This window comes from Anolis sagrei, chromosome 2 (genome assembly GCF_037176765.1).
Source record: "Anolis sagrei isolate rAnoSag1 chromosome 2, rAnoSag1.mat, whole genome shotgun sequence".
In the NCBI taxonomy this organism is placed as follows: Eukaryota; Metazoa; Chordata; class Lepidosauria; order Squamata; family Dactyloidae; genus Anolis; species Anolis sagrei.
In genome coordinates, this window is record NC_090022.1 from 169,501,781 (window position 1) to 169,514,504 (window position 12,724).

A 12,724-nucleotide genomic window follows, 5' to 3' on the forward strand; every position below is an offset into this window, starting at 1 on the left:
ACTGTTGGAGGGCCAGATTATAATTTTTTTTAAAAAAAACATGAACGATTTCCTAAACACACAGCACATATCTCATTTGTTGTGCAAAAAACACTTAAAAACAATACAATAATTCAAATGAAAAACAGTTTTAACAAATATAAACTTATTCGTATTTCAATGGGAATTGTGGGTCTACTTTTGGCTGATGAGATAGGATTGTTGTTGTTGTTGTTGTTGTGTGCTTTCAAGTCGTTTTAGACTTAGGTTGACCCTCAGCGAGGGTCGGGTAAATGACCTTGGAGGGCCGTATCTGGCCCCCGGGCCGTAGTTTGAGGACCCCTGTCAAAGAGGATAATCTAGGATCAGAAACTACGAGGGGTATTTTTTAAGTAAGGTCCGTTGGAACATAAGTACACAACGAAAGTTTATTTCAAAAAAGTAAATTTATTTTCAGAAAGTACATACTTCACTCTATTTTTCAACATAGTTGCCAAGTTGGTTCAAACACTTATCATACCTCTGAACCAATTTTAAAATACCCTCTTCATAGAAACTTGCCGCCTGCTCCGATAACCAAATTGTCTGTAATCAAAGAAGGGCGACTGGAGCGGTCCTCATCATGGACGTTGTCACGGCCATCTTTGAATTGTTGTACCCTCTTACGCACTTTGCTTTCACTCATAACAGTATCACCGTACACTTCACAAATCTGTCGATGAATTTCTGCAGCAGGCAGGTTCCTTGCTGACAAAAACCGTATCACTGAGAGACCTCATATGCGGCGGGTGAGTTGATAGTCTTAAACATTTTTAAAGCACAGAACAGAACCGTACAGGTTAACTACAGAGCGGAAACTGAGCACAGTTGTTCCCGAGGCATGCACGCGCTCGTTGCAGTATGCGCACGAACTACTAGTGTCTACAACAAAACGGACCTTACTTAAAAAATACCCCTCATAGTTTGAGGACCTCTGGTCTACGGAAACACCGGCTCTTCCACTTAGAAATGGAGATGAGCAGCAACCCCCCACAGTCAGACAGACTAGACTTAATGTCAAGGGGAACCCTCGCCTAAATAAAAAGTTTTGATCCAGGTTAAACCAATAAAACTTACCTAAGTACTGACTTACCAAGTTCCCATTGACCGATGGATAAGGGTGGAGCTTCTTAGGACTTCCACATGTTGGTTGATTGTAATTCCCATCATTTCTCAGCATTGGCAATATTGACTAGTAGCAGTATGATGGGAGCTGCTGGACAATCAACAGCCGATGGAGATCTGTATGATTCCTTCCTTTGCTTTAAGCCTTTTTTTTCACTTCAGCATTGGTTTTGGGAAAGACTGCACTTCAAAGAAGCTCCAGAAAAATGGATCCAGGTTTGCAAAATGGAATCTTCATTTTCTACTGTATACACCCACATGCATCCATTATCTTGTCTCTCTATCTGAAATGCTGGCATATACTTAAATGCTCCATGTTGCAAGCATGGATCTATATGCGTCCCTATGACAAATGGGGTGGGAATTAAATGTACCTCAAAATAATGTAGCAACTTATTCACTAAGCTTAGTGATCGCTAGAATAATCTGAAAACAGGTTCTTCTTGTATTTAGAGGTTATAGGTCATGTTTTTCAAAGCAGAACAGAAATTCCTCTGCGCAGATTGGAATGCGGTGCCACAGATGGTTTCTTGCCCCTTTCAGACTTATCTCTGTCCCCTTGTCTTTTCCAGACATAGGCCCTTTCTACACTGCCATATAAAATCCACATTATCTACTTTGAACTAGATTATATGGCAGTGTAGACTCATAGAATCATAGCCTCATAGAATCAAAGAGTTGGAAGAGACCTCATGGGCCATCCAGTCCAACCCCCTGCCAAGAAGCAGGAATATTGCATTCAAATCACCCAGAGGTGGCCCTAGGTAATTTTCAAAGGTAAGCAAACAGTATTTTGGCGCCCCCCTCCCAACCAATCATTGATATATATTTTCTGTTCGTCGTGGGAGTTCTGTGTGCCATATTTGGTTCAATTCCATCATTGGTGGAGTTCAGAATGCTCTTTGATTTTAAGTGAACTATACATCCCAGTAACTACACTTGCCGCACTTGCTCCCTTACCTGGCACGCTTTGGGTCCGGAGGTGTGCCTGAAGACCCCGGCGTGTGCACCAAAAGTCACCTCTTCTCCTGACTTTCTCCTCAGCCATTGGGACCAAGAGAGAGAGAGAGAGAGAGAGAGAGAGAGACAGAGAGGTGGAGATGCCCACCTTTCCTGAAGGTAGGCGCAAAAACAAAGGAGGGAGAGGAGGTGGGAGATACCTCCAGCCGGAGGGGCTCTCTCTCTCTCTCTCTCTCTCTCAGTCCCAATGGCTGAAGAGAAAGTCAGGAGATGAGGCAACTTTTGGTGCGCACGCTGGGGTCTTCAGACACGCCTCCGGACCTGAAGCGGGCCAGTCGCAGCGGCTCCGCCCTTTGGCCCATCCGTGGATTGGGGAAAGGAGAGGAGGTGGGTGGAGCGCCGGGGGATCAGGAAAGGGAGCCAGTCATGGGGAAGGGATCGAACGCAGAGAACGATTGAGCGCCGGCTCTGCTCACGCACCCGGTGGCCGGGTGGAGCAGGAACGAGAGGGGCTAGGTGAGGCTCAAGGGCCCGGCCCCTTTGGGAAGAGGCTCACCCACCAGCGAGGCAAGAAAGCCGAGGCTCCCCCTGGACTGCTAGGGCTGTTGTGAGCTGAGGGGGCGCTCCTCAAGTGGCAGTCGAGGAGCATTTACAGAGGCGCCTCTGCGCCCCTGGCAAAAAAAAGTGTTCTGCGACCGCTTACTTCGTGTAATGGACGAGCCGCCCCTGAAATCACCCCTGACAGATGGCCATCCAGCCTCTGTTTAAAAGCTTCCAAAGAAGGAGCCTCCACCACACTCTGGGGCAGAGAGTTCCACTGCTGAACGGCTCTCACAGTCAGGAAGTTCTTCCTCATGTTCAGATGGAATCTCCTTTCTTGTAGTTTGAAGCCATTGTTCCGCATCCTAGTCTCCAAGGAAGCAGAAAACAAGCTTGCTCCCTCCTCCCTGTGGCTTCCTCTCACATATTTATACATGGCTATCATATCTCCTCTCAGCCTTCTCTTCTTCAGGCTAAACATGCCCAACTCCTTAAGCCACTCCTCATAGGGCTTGTTCTCCAGACCCTTCATCATTTTAGTCGCCCTCCTCTGGACACATTCCAGCTTGTTAATATCTCTCTTGAATTGTGGTGTCCAGAATTGGACCCAATATTCCAGGTGTGGTCTAACGCATATAGTCCAGTTCAAAGCAGGTAATGTGGATTACCTGCTGATAATTTGGATTGTGTGGCAGTGTAGAAGGGGTCTCAGTGCTCCCTTTCTACTTTTCCAGGCTCCTGCCTTTCACCCCTTTAGTCAGTATATATGGGAATGAATGGTCATTCATTCAGTGGGGCAGTCGGCTAGAGCAGGGCTTCTTAAACCTTTTCCAGTTGCAATCCCTTTCCACCTGAGAAATGTTTAGGTGATCCTAGGTACATCTATATAAATAAAAATGTAATGTTCGTTTGTGGGATTAACATAATTCAAAAACCACTGGATGAACTGACACCAAATTTGGACACAATACACCTACTAACCCAAGGAGTGACCATCACTAAAAAAATGATGTTGTCATTTGGGAGTTGTAGTTGCTGGGATTTATAGTTCACCTAAAATCAAAGAACTTCTACATTCTGAACTCCTCCAATGATGGAATTGAACCAAACATGGCACACAGGACTCCCATGACCAACAGAAAACACTAGAAGGGTTTGGTGGGCATTGACCTTGAGTTTGGGAGTTGTAGTTCACCTACATCCAGAGAGCACTGTGGACTCAAACAATGATGGATCTGGACCAAACTTGGCACGGATATTCCATATGTCAAAATATGAACAATAATAATAATAATAATAATAATAACAACAACACTTTATTTGTAGCCCGCTACCATCTCCCCAAGAAACTTGGTGCGGCTTACATGAGGCCGAGCCCAAACACAACAATACAAGCAATAATAACAACAATACAAGCAATTGAAAAACATAGACAATAAAATATACAACATTACCAATAAGACAACACACAATTAAAAACAGTGGGAAGGCCAAATGTAAAGTTAAAATTGGAAATAATGCTGGGACATGGACGAAAGGTGATACTGGTGTTTGTGGAAGGGCATACGAGCAGACCTAAAGAAATGTAAAGTGCTTTGGAGGACAAAGTGCTATGGGTCATTATTCCGGGAAGGCACACTGGAACAGCCACGTCTTCAAGCTCCTCCTGAAGAGTTGGGGCCTGTCTGATGTCTTTAGGGAGTGAGTTCCAGAGTCGAGGGGCCACCACCGAAAAGGCCCTCTCTCTCGTCCCCACCAATCGTGCCTGCGATGCTGGTGGGATCGAGAGCAGGGCCTCTCCGGATGATTGAAGGGATCGTGTGAGTTCGTATACAGAGATAGGATCACGCAGGTAGGCGGGTCCCAAACCCTTCAGGGCTTTGTAGGTAAGAACCTTCACCTTGAATTGGGTCCGGTAGATGAATGGCAGCCAGTGGAGCTCCTTGAACAGGAGGGATGACCTCTCTCTGTAAGGAGCCCCAGTTAACAACCTGGCTGCCGCCCGTTGGATCATCTGAAATTTCTGGGCCGTTTTCAAGGGCAGCCCCACGTAGAGTGCATTGCAGTAATCCAGTCTAGAGGTGACTAAGGCGTGGACCACTTTGGCCAGATCCGCCTTCCTGAGGTACGGTCGCAGTTGGCGCACGAGTCTTGTGCAAAGGCCCTCCTGGCCACCACCGACATCTGAGCCTCAAACGTAAGTGAAGAATCCAGGAGGACCCCCAAACTGCGGACCTGTGAACACAGATGGAGTTTGGGGGAAATAGACCTTGACATCTGGGAGTTGTAGTTACTGAGATTTATAGTTCATCTACAATCAGGGGGCATTCTGAATCCCACCAACGACAAAATTGAGGAAAACCTCCTACACAGAACCCCCATGACCAACAGAAAATACTTAAGGCCATCCAGTCCAACTCCCTTCACCAGGGCAAGAAAAAATAATCAAAGCCCTCCTGACAAAGAGCAACCCAGCCATAGATATAGATAGATATATATGATTCCCACACAGTATCATAGATTTGAAAGAGACCCTTAAAGAAGGACAATGATATGTTGCATGTTCCAGAGTAGGCAAACCAGACAATCTCCACATCAACACTGACAAAGAAACGACAAGAAATATTGTTTACTCACAAGCATAAAGACATTACATATATTAGAAACCAACACTTTCTCATTACTTTATTTTCCAGAGCGGATCAAAGCGACTCTTAGAAACAAGGATTTGTGTAAATGGGTGGCATTTAGGAACTCTTTACTGTTGACAATTTTTTCATGGCCCCACATTGAGCTAAGGTGGCACCATTTAGTTTAAGAAACAGGCCCCATCTATACAGGTATATAAAATCCAGATTATCTGGAGATATAACTGGATTATATATCTGTTTAGACTCATATAATCCAGTTCAAAGTGGATAGTGTGGATTATCTGATTTGACAATCTGGATTATATGGCCAGAGGCGGCCCTAGGTAATTTTCAACAGTAAGCAAACATATTTTGCCCCCCCCCCCCAACCAATCATTGATATATATTTTCTGTTCATCATGGAAGTTCTGTGTGCCATATTTGGTTCAATTCCATCATTGGTGGAGTTCAGAATGCTCTTTGATTGTAGGTGAACTATACATCCCAGTAACTACAACTCGCATATGTCAAGGTCTATTTTCCCCCAAGAGCGCCTCAAGAGCGCCCCTGGGCAAAATCAACTATACTGCGAATGCTTACTTCGCGTAATGGTTGAGCCGCCCCTGTATATGGCAGTGTAGATCCAGCCGCAGTGGGCTAGAATACAGGTCTCTGGTGGAGTGGGCAAAATGGCTCTTTTCTTAGCTTCTTCCTTGACCTTTTCTGTAGTGGTGGCCCTCACCATGAAGAACGCCAACGCCTCACTTGTATATTCCTTTCTCTACAAAGTGGTTGAGGTAAGCGACTGAACACATTTTAGAAACACATGTAAAGATAGGTAGTGTTTTTGGTCTGTGCTCTAGCTCAGAGCTTTCCAAACATTTTCACATTTTTGACATTTTCACATTTTAGACATGCATAATTTTGTGACTAGGGACTTATAATGCCAACATTTTGAGCACAGAAAGAATATGCCTTCAGTAAGAAATCCACTGTGAATTCTTCTATCCTTTACTTATCAGGTCTTTTCAGAATACTTTAAAGAACTAGAGGAAGAGAGCATCCGTGACAATTTTGTCATTGTATATGAACTACTGGATGAACTGATGGACTTCGGGTTTCCCCAGACAACAGACAGCAAAATTTTGCAAGAGTGAGTCATTTGACTTTTTTCCCCCCTACTACCTTCTCAGATTGCTTTCCTGTCACTGGGCAAATGACTTTTCAGAATTTGACTTCTTAAGAAGGCATATAGAAGAGTTTGTACGGAGCAACACTTTTTTTGGCATGTTTTGGCTTTAACTTTGCATATTATACTCTTTGTTGGGGTAATATTTTATTGTGGAGTACAGTTAACTTTATGAAATAACATGTAAAATAACACTTGTTTGTCGATCTTGAGTCATGACTTAAATTGCAGCACCACAATGACTGATCCACAAAAACCAATTTTATTTATTTATTTATTTACATTTATATGCCGCCCTTCTCACCCCGAAGGGGACTCAGAACGGCTTACAAGTAACAAGTAAATACAATCTATATATATAAATCTGTAGGGGGCGTCGTACGGAGCCGCATAACTCCACAACCCCCCAACGAAACTTAACCAAAATTGCCATGCCCCTAGGCCAACCCACTCGCTACAAACTAATCTACTCCAAAATAAAACAAACACCACTGCAACGACAAAAACACCACAAAACAACTGAACATGCGCACTGGCGCAAACTCCACGGCACGCGCGCACGTACGGCCCCTCCCACCCCCCACCCCCCGCGCGGCACACACGCGCCCACAGCGCAAACTCCCCGCCACGCGCGCATCCGCCGCCCCTCGCCCCCCCCCCGGCGGCACACACGCGCGCGCGGCGGAAACTCCCCGCCACGCGCGCACCCGCCGCCCCTCACACCCCCCCCCCGCGGCACACGCGCGCACGGCGCAAACTTCCCCCCCACAAGCGAACCCGCCGCCCCTCGCCCCCCCCCCCCCGGCAGCACACACGCGCGCGCGGCGGAAACTCCCCGCCACGCGCGCACCCGCCGCCCCTCACCCCCCCCCCCGGCGGCACACACGCGCGCGCGGCGGAAACTCCCCGCCACGCGCGCACCCGCCGCCCCTCACCCCCCCCCGCGGCACACACGCGCGCGCGGCGCAAACTCCCCGCCACGCGCGCACCCGCTGCCCCTCACCCCCCCCCGCGGCACACACGCGCGCGCGGCGGAAACTCCCCGCCACGCGCGCACCCGCCGCCCCTCGCCCCCCCCCCCGGCGGCACACCCCCTCCCCTCCTCCCTCTACCCTCCTAACATTACCTCCAAGCCACGCCCCCTTCTAAACCCATCCCCCCTCCCCTCCTCTCTCCTCACGTTACCTCCAAGCCACGCCCCCTTCTAAACACACCCCCTCCCCTCCCCCTCCTCACGTTACCTCCAAGCCACGCCCCCTTCTAAACCCATCCCCCCTCCCCTCCTCCCTCCTCACGTTACCTCCAAGCCACGCCCCCTTCTAAACCCAACCCCCCTCCCCTCCTCCCTCCTCACGTTACCTCCAAGCCACGCCCCCTTCTAATCTGTCAAGGAAGAATCATAGAATCATAGAATCAAAGCGTTGGAAGAGACCTCATGGGCCATCCAGTCCAACCCCATTCTGCCAAGAAACAGGAATATTGCATTCAAATCACCCCTGACAGGAGAGAAAGAGGGAGGGAAAGAAAGAAGGAAGGAAAGAATATAGGTAGAAAAGGAAGAAAGGAGAGAAAGAGGGAGGGAAAGAAAAAGGGGGAGGAAGGAAAGTTAGAGAAAGAAGGAAGGAGAGAAGGAAAGAAAAAAGGGAAAGAAGGAACGAAAGAAGGAGCGAAGGAAGGGGGGAAGATGTAGAGAAAGAGGGATGGAAGGAAAGATGGAAAGAGAGAAGAAAGAAAAGACAGACTGCAGAAGAGAAAAAGGAAGAAGGAAGGAAAGAGGGAGCGAAGGAAGGGGATAAAATGTAGAGAAAGAGGGAGGGAAAGAAAGGAGGAAAGAGAGAAGGAAGAAAAGAGAGACAACAGAAGAGAAAGAAAAAGGGGGAAGGAAGGAAAGCAATAGAGAAGGAAGGAAGGAGAGAAGGAAAGACGGGAAGGAAGGAAGGAAACAGGGAGTGAAGGAAGGAGGGAAAGAAGGGGAGATAGGGGGAAGGTTGGCCACAGCACCACTACTTTGTCAGTACTACATTTTCCAAAACAACACACTACGCCACAGCAACGCGTGGCCGGGTACAGCTAGTATATTATATTATTACCATAGCACAATATTAATATTATACAAGGGGTATTTTTTAAGTAAGGTCCTTTTGAACATAAGTACACAACGAAAGTTTATTTCAAAAAAGTAAATTTATTTTCACTCTGTTTTTCGACATAGTTGCCAACACTTATCATACCTCTGAACCAATTTTAAAATACCCTTTTCATAAAAACTTGCCGCCTGCTCCGATAACCAAGAGTTCACTGTAATCAAAGAAGGGCGACCGGAGCGGTCCTCATCATGGACGTTGTCACGGCCATCTTTGAATTGTCATACCCACTTACGCACTTTGCTTTCACTCATAACAGTATCACCATACACTTCACAAATCTGTCGATTAATTTCTGCAGCAGGCAGGTTCCTTGCTGACAAAAACCGTATCACTGAGTGAACCTCACATGCGGAGGGTGAGTTGATAGTCTTAACATTTTTAAAGCACAGAACAGAACCGTACAGGTTAGCTACAGAGCGGAAACTGAGCACAGTTGTTCCCGAGGCACACGACGCACGCGCTCGTTGCGGTATGCGCGCGAACTACTAGTGTCTACAATAAAACGGACCTTACTTAAAAAATACCCCTCGTATATTACATTGTACTATAACATTATACTGTAATATTATTAATAATATTACATTTAATATAAAAATATAATTATAATATGTTATTATTAGTAGTATTATATTGTATTACATTATAATATTATCAATATTATATGTATATACAATATATTATATTATATTATATTATATTATATTATATTATATTATATTATATGCACATTACAGGAGACAAGATGGAACGGCCTTCCTGGCCCCTCTCTTCGCTCTGATCTTGGAGTCCTCGTGGACAACAAGTTAAACATGAGCCAACAATGTGATGTGGAGGCAAAAAAAAGCCAATGGGATTTTAGCCTGCATCAATAGGAGCATAGTGTCTAGATCTAGGGAAGTCATGCTACCCCTCTATTCCGTTTTGGTTAGACCACACACCTGGAATATTGTGTCCAATTCTGGGCACCACAATTCAAGAGAGATATTGACAAGCTGGAATGTGTCCAGAGGAGGGCGACTAAAATGATCAAGGGTCTGGAGAACAAGCCCTATGAGGAGCGGCTTACAGGGCCGTAGCCAGAAAAAAATTTCAGAAGGGGTTGAAATTTGGGGGGGGGGGGTTTGAAAATTTGGGGGGGGAGTTGAAACCTGCCTCCTAGCTCACGCTGAAGCAAAGAGCACAGCAGGGGGCAGAGCAGCCTTCAATAGCCTGCAGCTCTGCCCCTGTCAACCACCTCCACCAAGTCTGGCCTCCTTAATGAGAGCATTCAACCCCCCCCCCCCCCACACACACACACACAACTTGGTTGCTTCACTACATCAGCTATTGCTGCAAGTTATGACAGTGTGAATAAATTGTCAATATTTGCCTGAGGTAGTGCTTGCAGTTCTGGAGGGACTCTTAATTTTTTGCATCTCATAGACTTAGCATGGGGATTTAGTTAACCAGTTAAAATTCATGAGTAAACCAGTTTTTTTAACAATCTGAAACGTTTCGGGGGGGGGGGGAGTTGAACCCGTAACCCCCCCCCCCCCCTTGCTACAGGCCTATTGATTGCCAATGCAGTTGTTGTAGAATTGGTGTAATATGGGATCTTATAGATGATCCCGCTAGCAGCCTGGCCGCCACATTTGGACCATCCGAATCTTCTGAGTTGTTGACTTCGGAAGACCGCCATATAAGGCGTTGCAATAGTCCAACCTAGTGGTGACTGTTGCGTGGATTACTGTTGCCAATGCTTCTACCGAAAGGTAGGATGCCAATTTCCTTGCCTGGCGAAGATGAAAAAAGGCCTGCTTACTTATGGCAGTGATCTGGGCCTCCATCATCAGCGATGAGTCCAACACAACCCCAAGGCTTTTAACAGTGGCAGAAAGAACCAGAACTTCCCCATCGAAATCAGGCAGAGACTGGATTAATTCTGTCGGCTGGCTGGGCCAGAGTATCACCGTTTTTGCAGGATTGACTTTTAGTCTGCTCGCTCACAGCCAACTCATCACTGCTTCCAAACACAGCCTAAAGTTCTCAGGAATCGCGGTTGTCTCAGGTTCGAGACGCAAGAGTAGCTGGGTATCATCTGCATACTGGTAGCACTCTATGCCAAAGCTCCGCACCAGTCCAGCAAGTGGTATGTGGTATGTGGTTTTGCAAACACTTGGGAACTTGTAATTGTTTTAGACAACAGATGCCACAGAATGCCCAAACTTTCATGCTGGCTGAGGTAGGTGGGAAGTTGTATTCCAGAAAAAAAATAAACCTTCCCAAGTACTGGGCCATGGTCAACATCACTTTTTCTGATATTGTTTCTATCATTTGAGAGCAGAAAGTACCCTTTGCTGAGCCCCACTACTGAGGGAAACTGCAATTGGATGCCTTATTTATATTGTTTTATTTGCTTTATTTGCTTACTTGTTTGTGGTTGCATTGTATTTGTACTTGACGGGCTTGGCCTCATGTAAGTCACCCCAAGTCCCTTCGGGGAGATGGTGGTGGGGTATAAATAAAGTTGTTGTTGTTGTTGTTATTATTATTATTATTATTGGGAAGGAAAAATAACTGTTCTTCAGAGGGCTGGTTTAGGTCTTCTTGATCTCACTTTTTTAACCCCATTGTAGGTACATCACTCAACAAGGCAACAAGCTAGATACGGGGAAATCTCGTGTTCCAGCTACTGTTACCAATGCTGTCTCCTGGAGATCAGAGGGCATAAAATACAAAAAGAATGAAGTCTTCATTGATGTCATTGAATCTGTCAATTTGCTGGTGAGTCATATAGTTTAACTGAAGCCAGGCTTCCTTCTTTGGAAGCTTTTAAACAGAGGCTGGATGGCCATCTGTCAGGGGTGATTTGAATGCAATATTCCTGCTTCTTGGCAGGGGGTTGGACTGGATGGCTCATGAGGTCTCTTCCAACTCTAGGATTCTATGATTCTCCTCACCTTTAAAAAAATTGTCATAATAAAATATGGTGTGAAATAGTCTCTGTTTGAAATAATGTTTTAAAACTATACATTTTTTGTTTGATGAATATGAGTCTTCTAAATTCTGCACTCTTTCATTAAAAAATAAAGTGAAGTGATGTTCACATCACAATACTTCAAATGTATATAGCTGTATGTATGCATCTATGCTTCTGCCAACCTAGCAGTTCAGAAGCATGCAAATGTGAGTAGATCAATAGGTACCACTCTGGCAGGAAGGTAATGGCATTCCATGCAGTCATGCCGGCCACATGATCTTGGAGGTATCTGCAGAGAACACCGGCTCTTCGGCTTAGAAATGGAGGTGAGCACTGTTCTGGTACAGCTGTACCAGGAGCTCCAACTTTATTTGCTTTGTATTAAATGTTTGATTGCAGTCCTAGGTTTCAGGGACTCTGCAGATAGGTGGCTTCTTTTGGTTGCAGTCACAGGGCAAGTCACCTGTCCATCATCGTTAAGTTTTGGTCCCGCCCCTTGCTCAGGGTAATTGGGAAGGGAAGGGAGCCATTTTTTAGTTAGTCTCAGCAAGGAAAGCTAATGTACAGGACATGTGCAAGCTTCCCCTGTACAAAAGCTTCAACCTTTAAGAATTTCCAGGAAAACAGCCCTAAAAACCAAAGAACTCCAGCTGGAGAATGTCTACTGCCTTACTGGTAGGTCCACTCGGCGTTCGAGATGCAGTTCGACCCGGTAGCGGAGCCCACATCAGTAAGGGTTAGATTACAGTCAGCCTGGGAGAAGTTAAAAAGGGGATTTTCCATTTAAAATAAAGAAGAAGTTATTGAAGACAGTTGCCTGTCCTTCGTGGGCCAGATTAGGAATTCACCAGTTGCCTAAAAGCTTGGAATCAGTTGCTTAACTTTACTGAAGACGAGAAGTTTCTGTTTGATTGTTCTTTAATAAAAGACTTTGTTGTACTTCACAAGCCATCTAAAGACTATTTGTGGTGAAAACCCTCTGAGAACTTCCCTTTAGGCCCCCTGGCTTCCCGCTGGGCAAAGGTTGCATGTCCTGTTCTAAAGGAAATTCTTTACAGGCCCAGCGCACAACAGAACAAGCACCAACCCCCGGAGTCGGACACGACTGGACTTAATGTCAGGGGGAAACCTTTACCTTTACCTTTATGCATCTATG

The 12,724-nt window shown here is 46.0% G+C and overlaps 1 protein-coding gene and 1 long non-coding RNA gene across 2 annotated transcripts in view; both read left to right on the top strand.

Annotated features, from left to right (window-relative positions):
• Positions 1-12,724, top strand: part of LOC137096099 (uncharacterized) — a 138,420-nt gene that overhangs the window by 88,971 nt on the left and 36,725 nt on the right. The gene's annotated exons all lie outside the window — the stretch shown is intronic.
• Positions 1-12,724, top strand: part of AP1M2 (adaptor related protein complex 1 subunit mu 2) — a 46,403-nt gene that overhangs the window by 9,785 nt on the left and 23,894 nt on the right. The window contains exons 3-5 of the mRNA XM_060763497.2: positions 6,003-6,070; positions 6,296-6,426; positions 11,225-11,372. Coding sequence (XP_060619480.1) covers positions 6,003-6,070; positions 6,296-6,426; positions 11,225-11,372 — 347 coding nt within the window. The remainder of the gene's footprint in view (positions 1-6,002; positions 6,071-6,295; positions 6,427-11,224; positions 11,373-12,724) is intronic.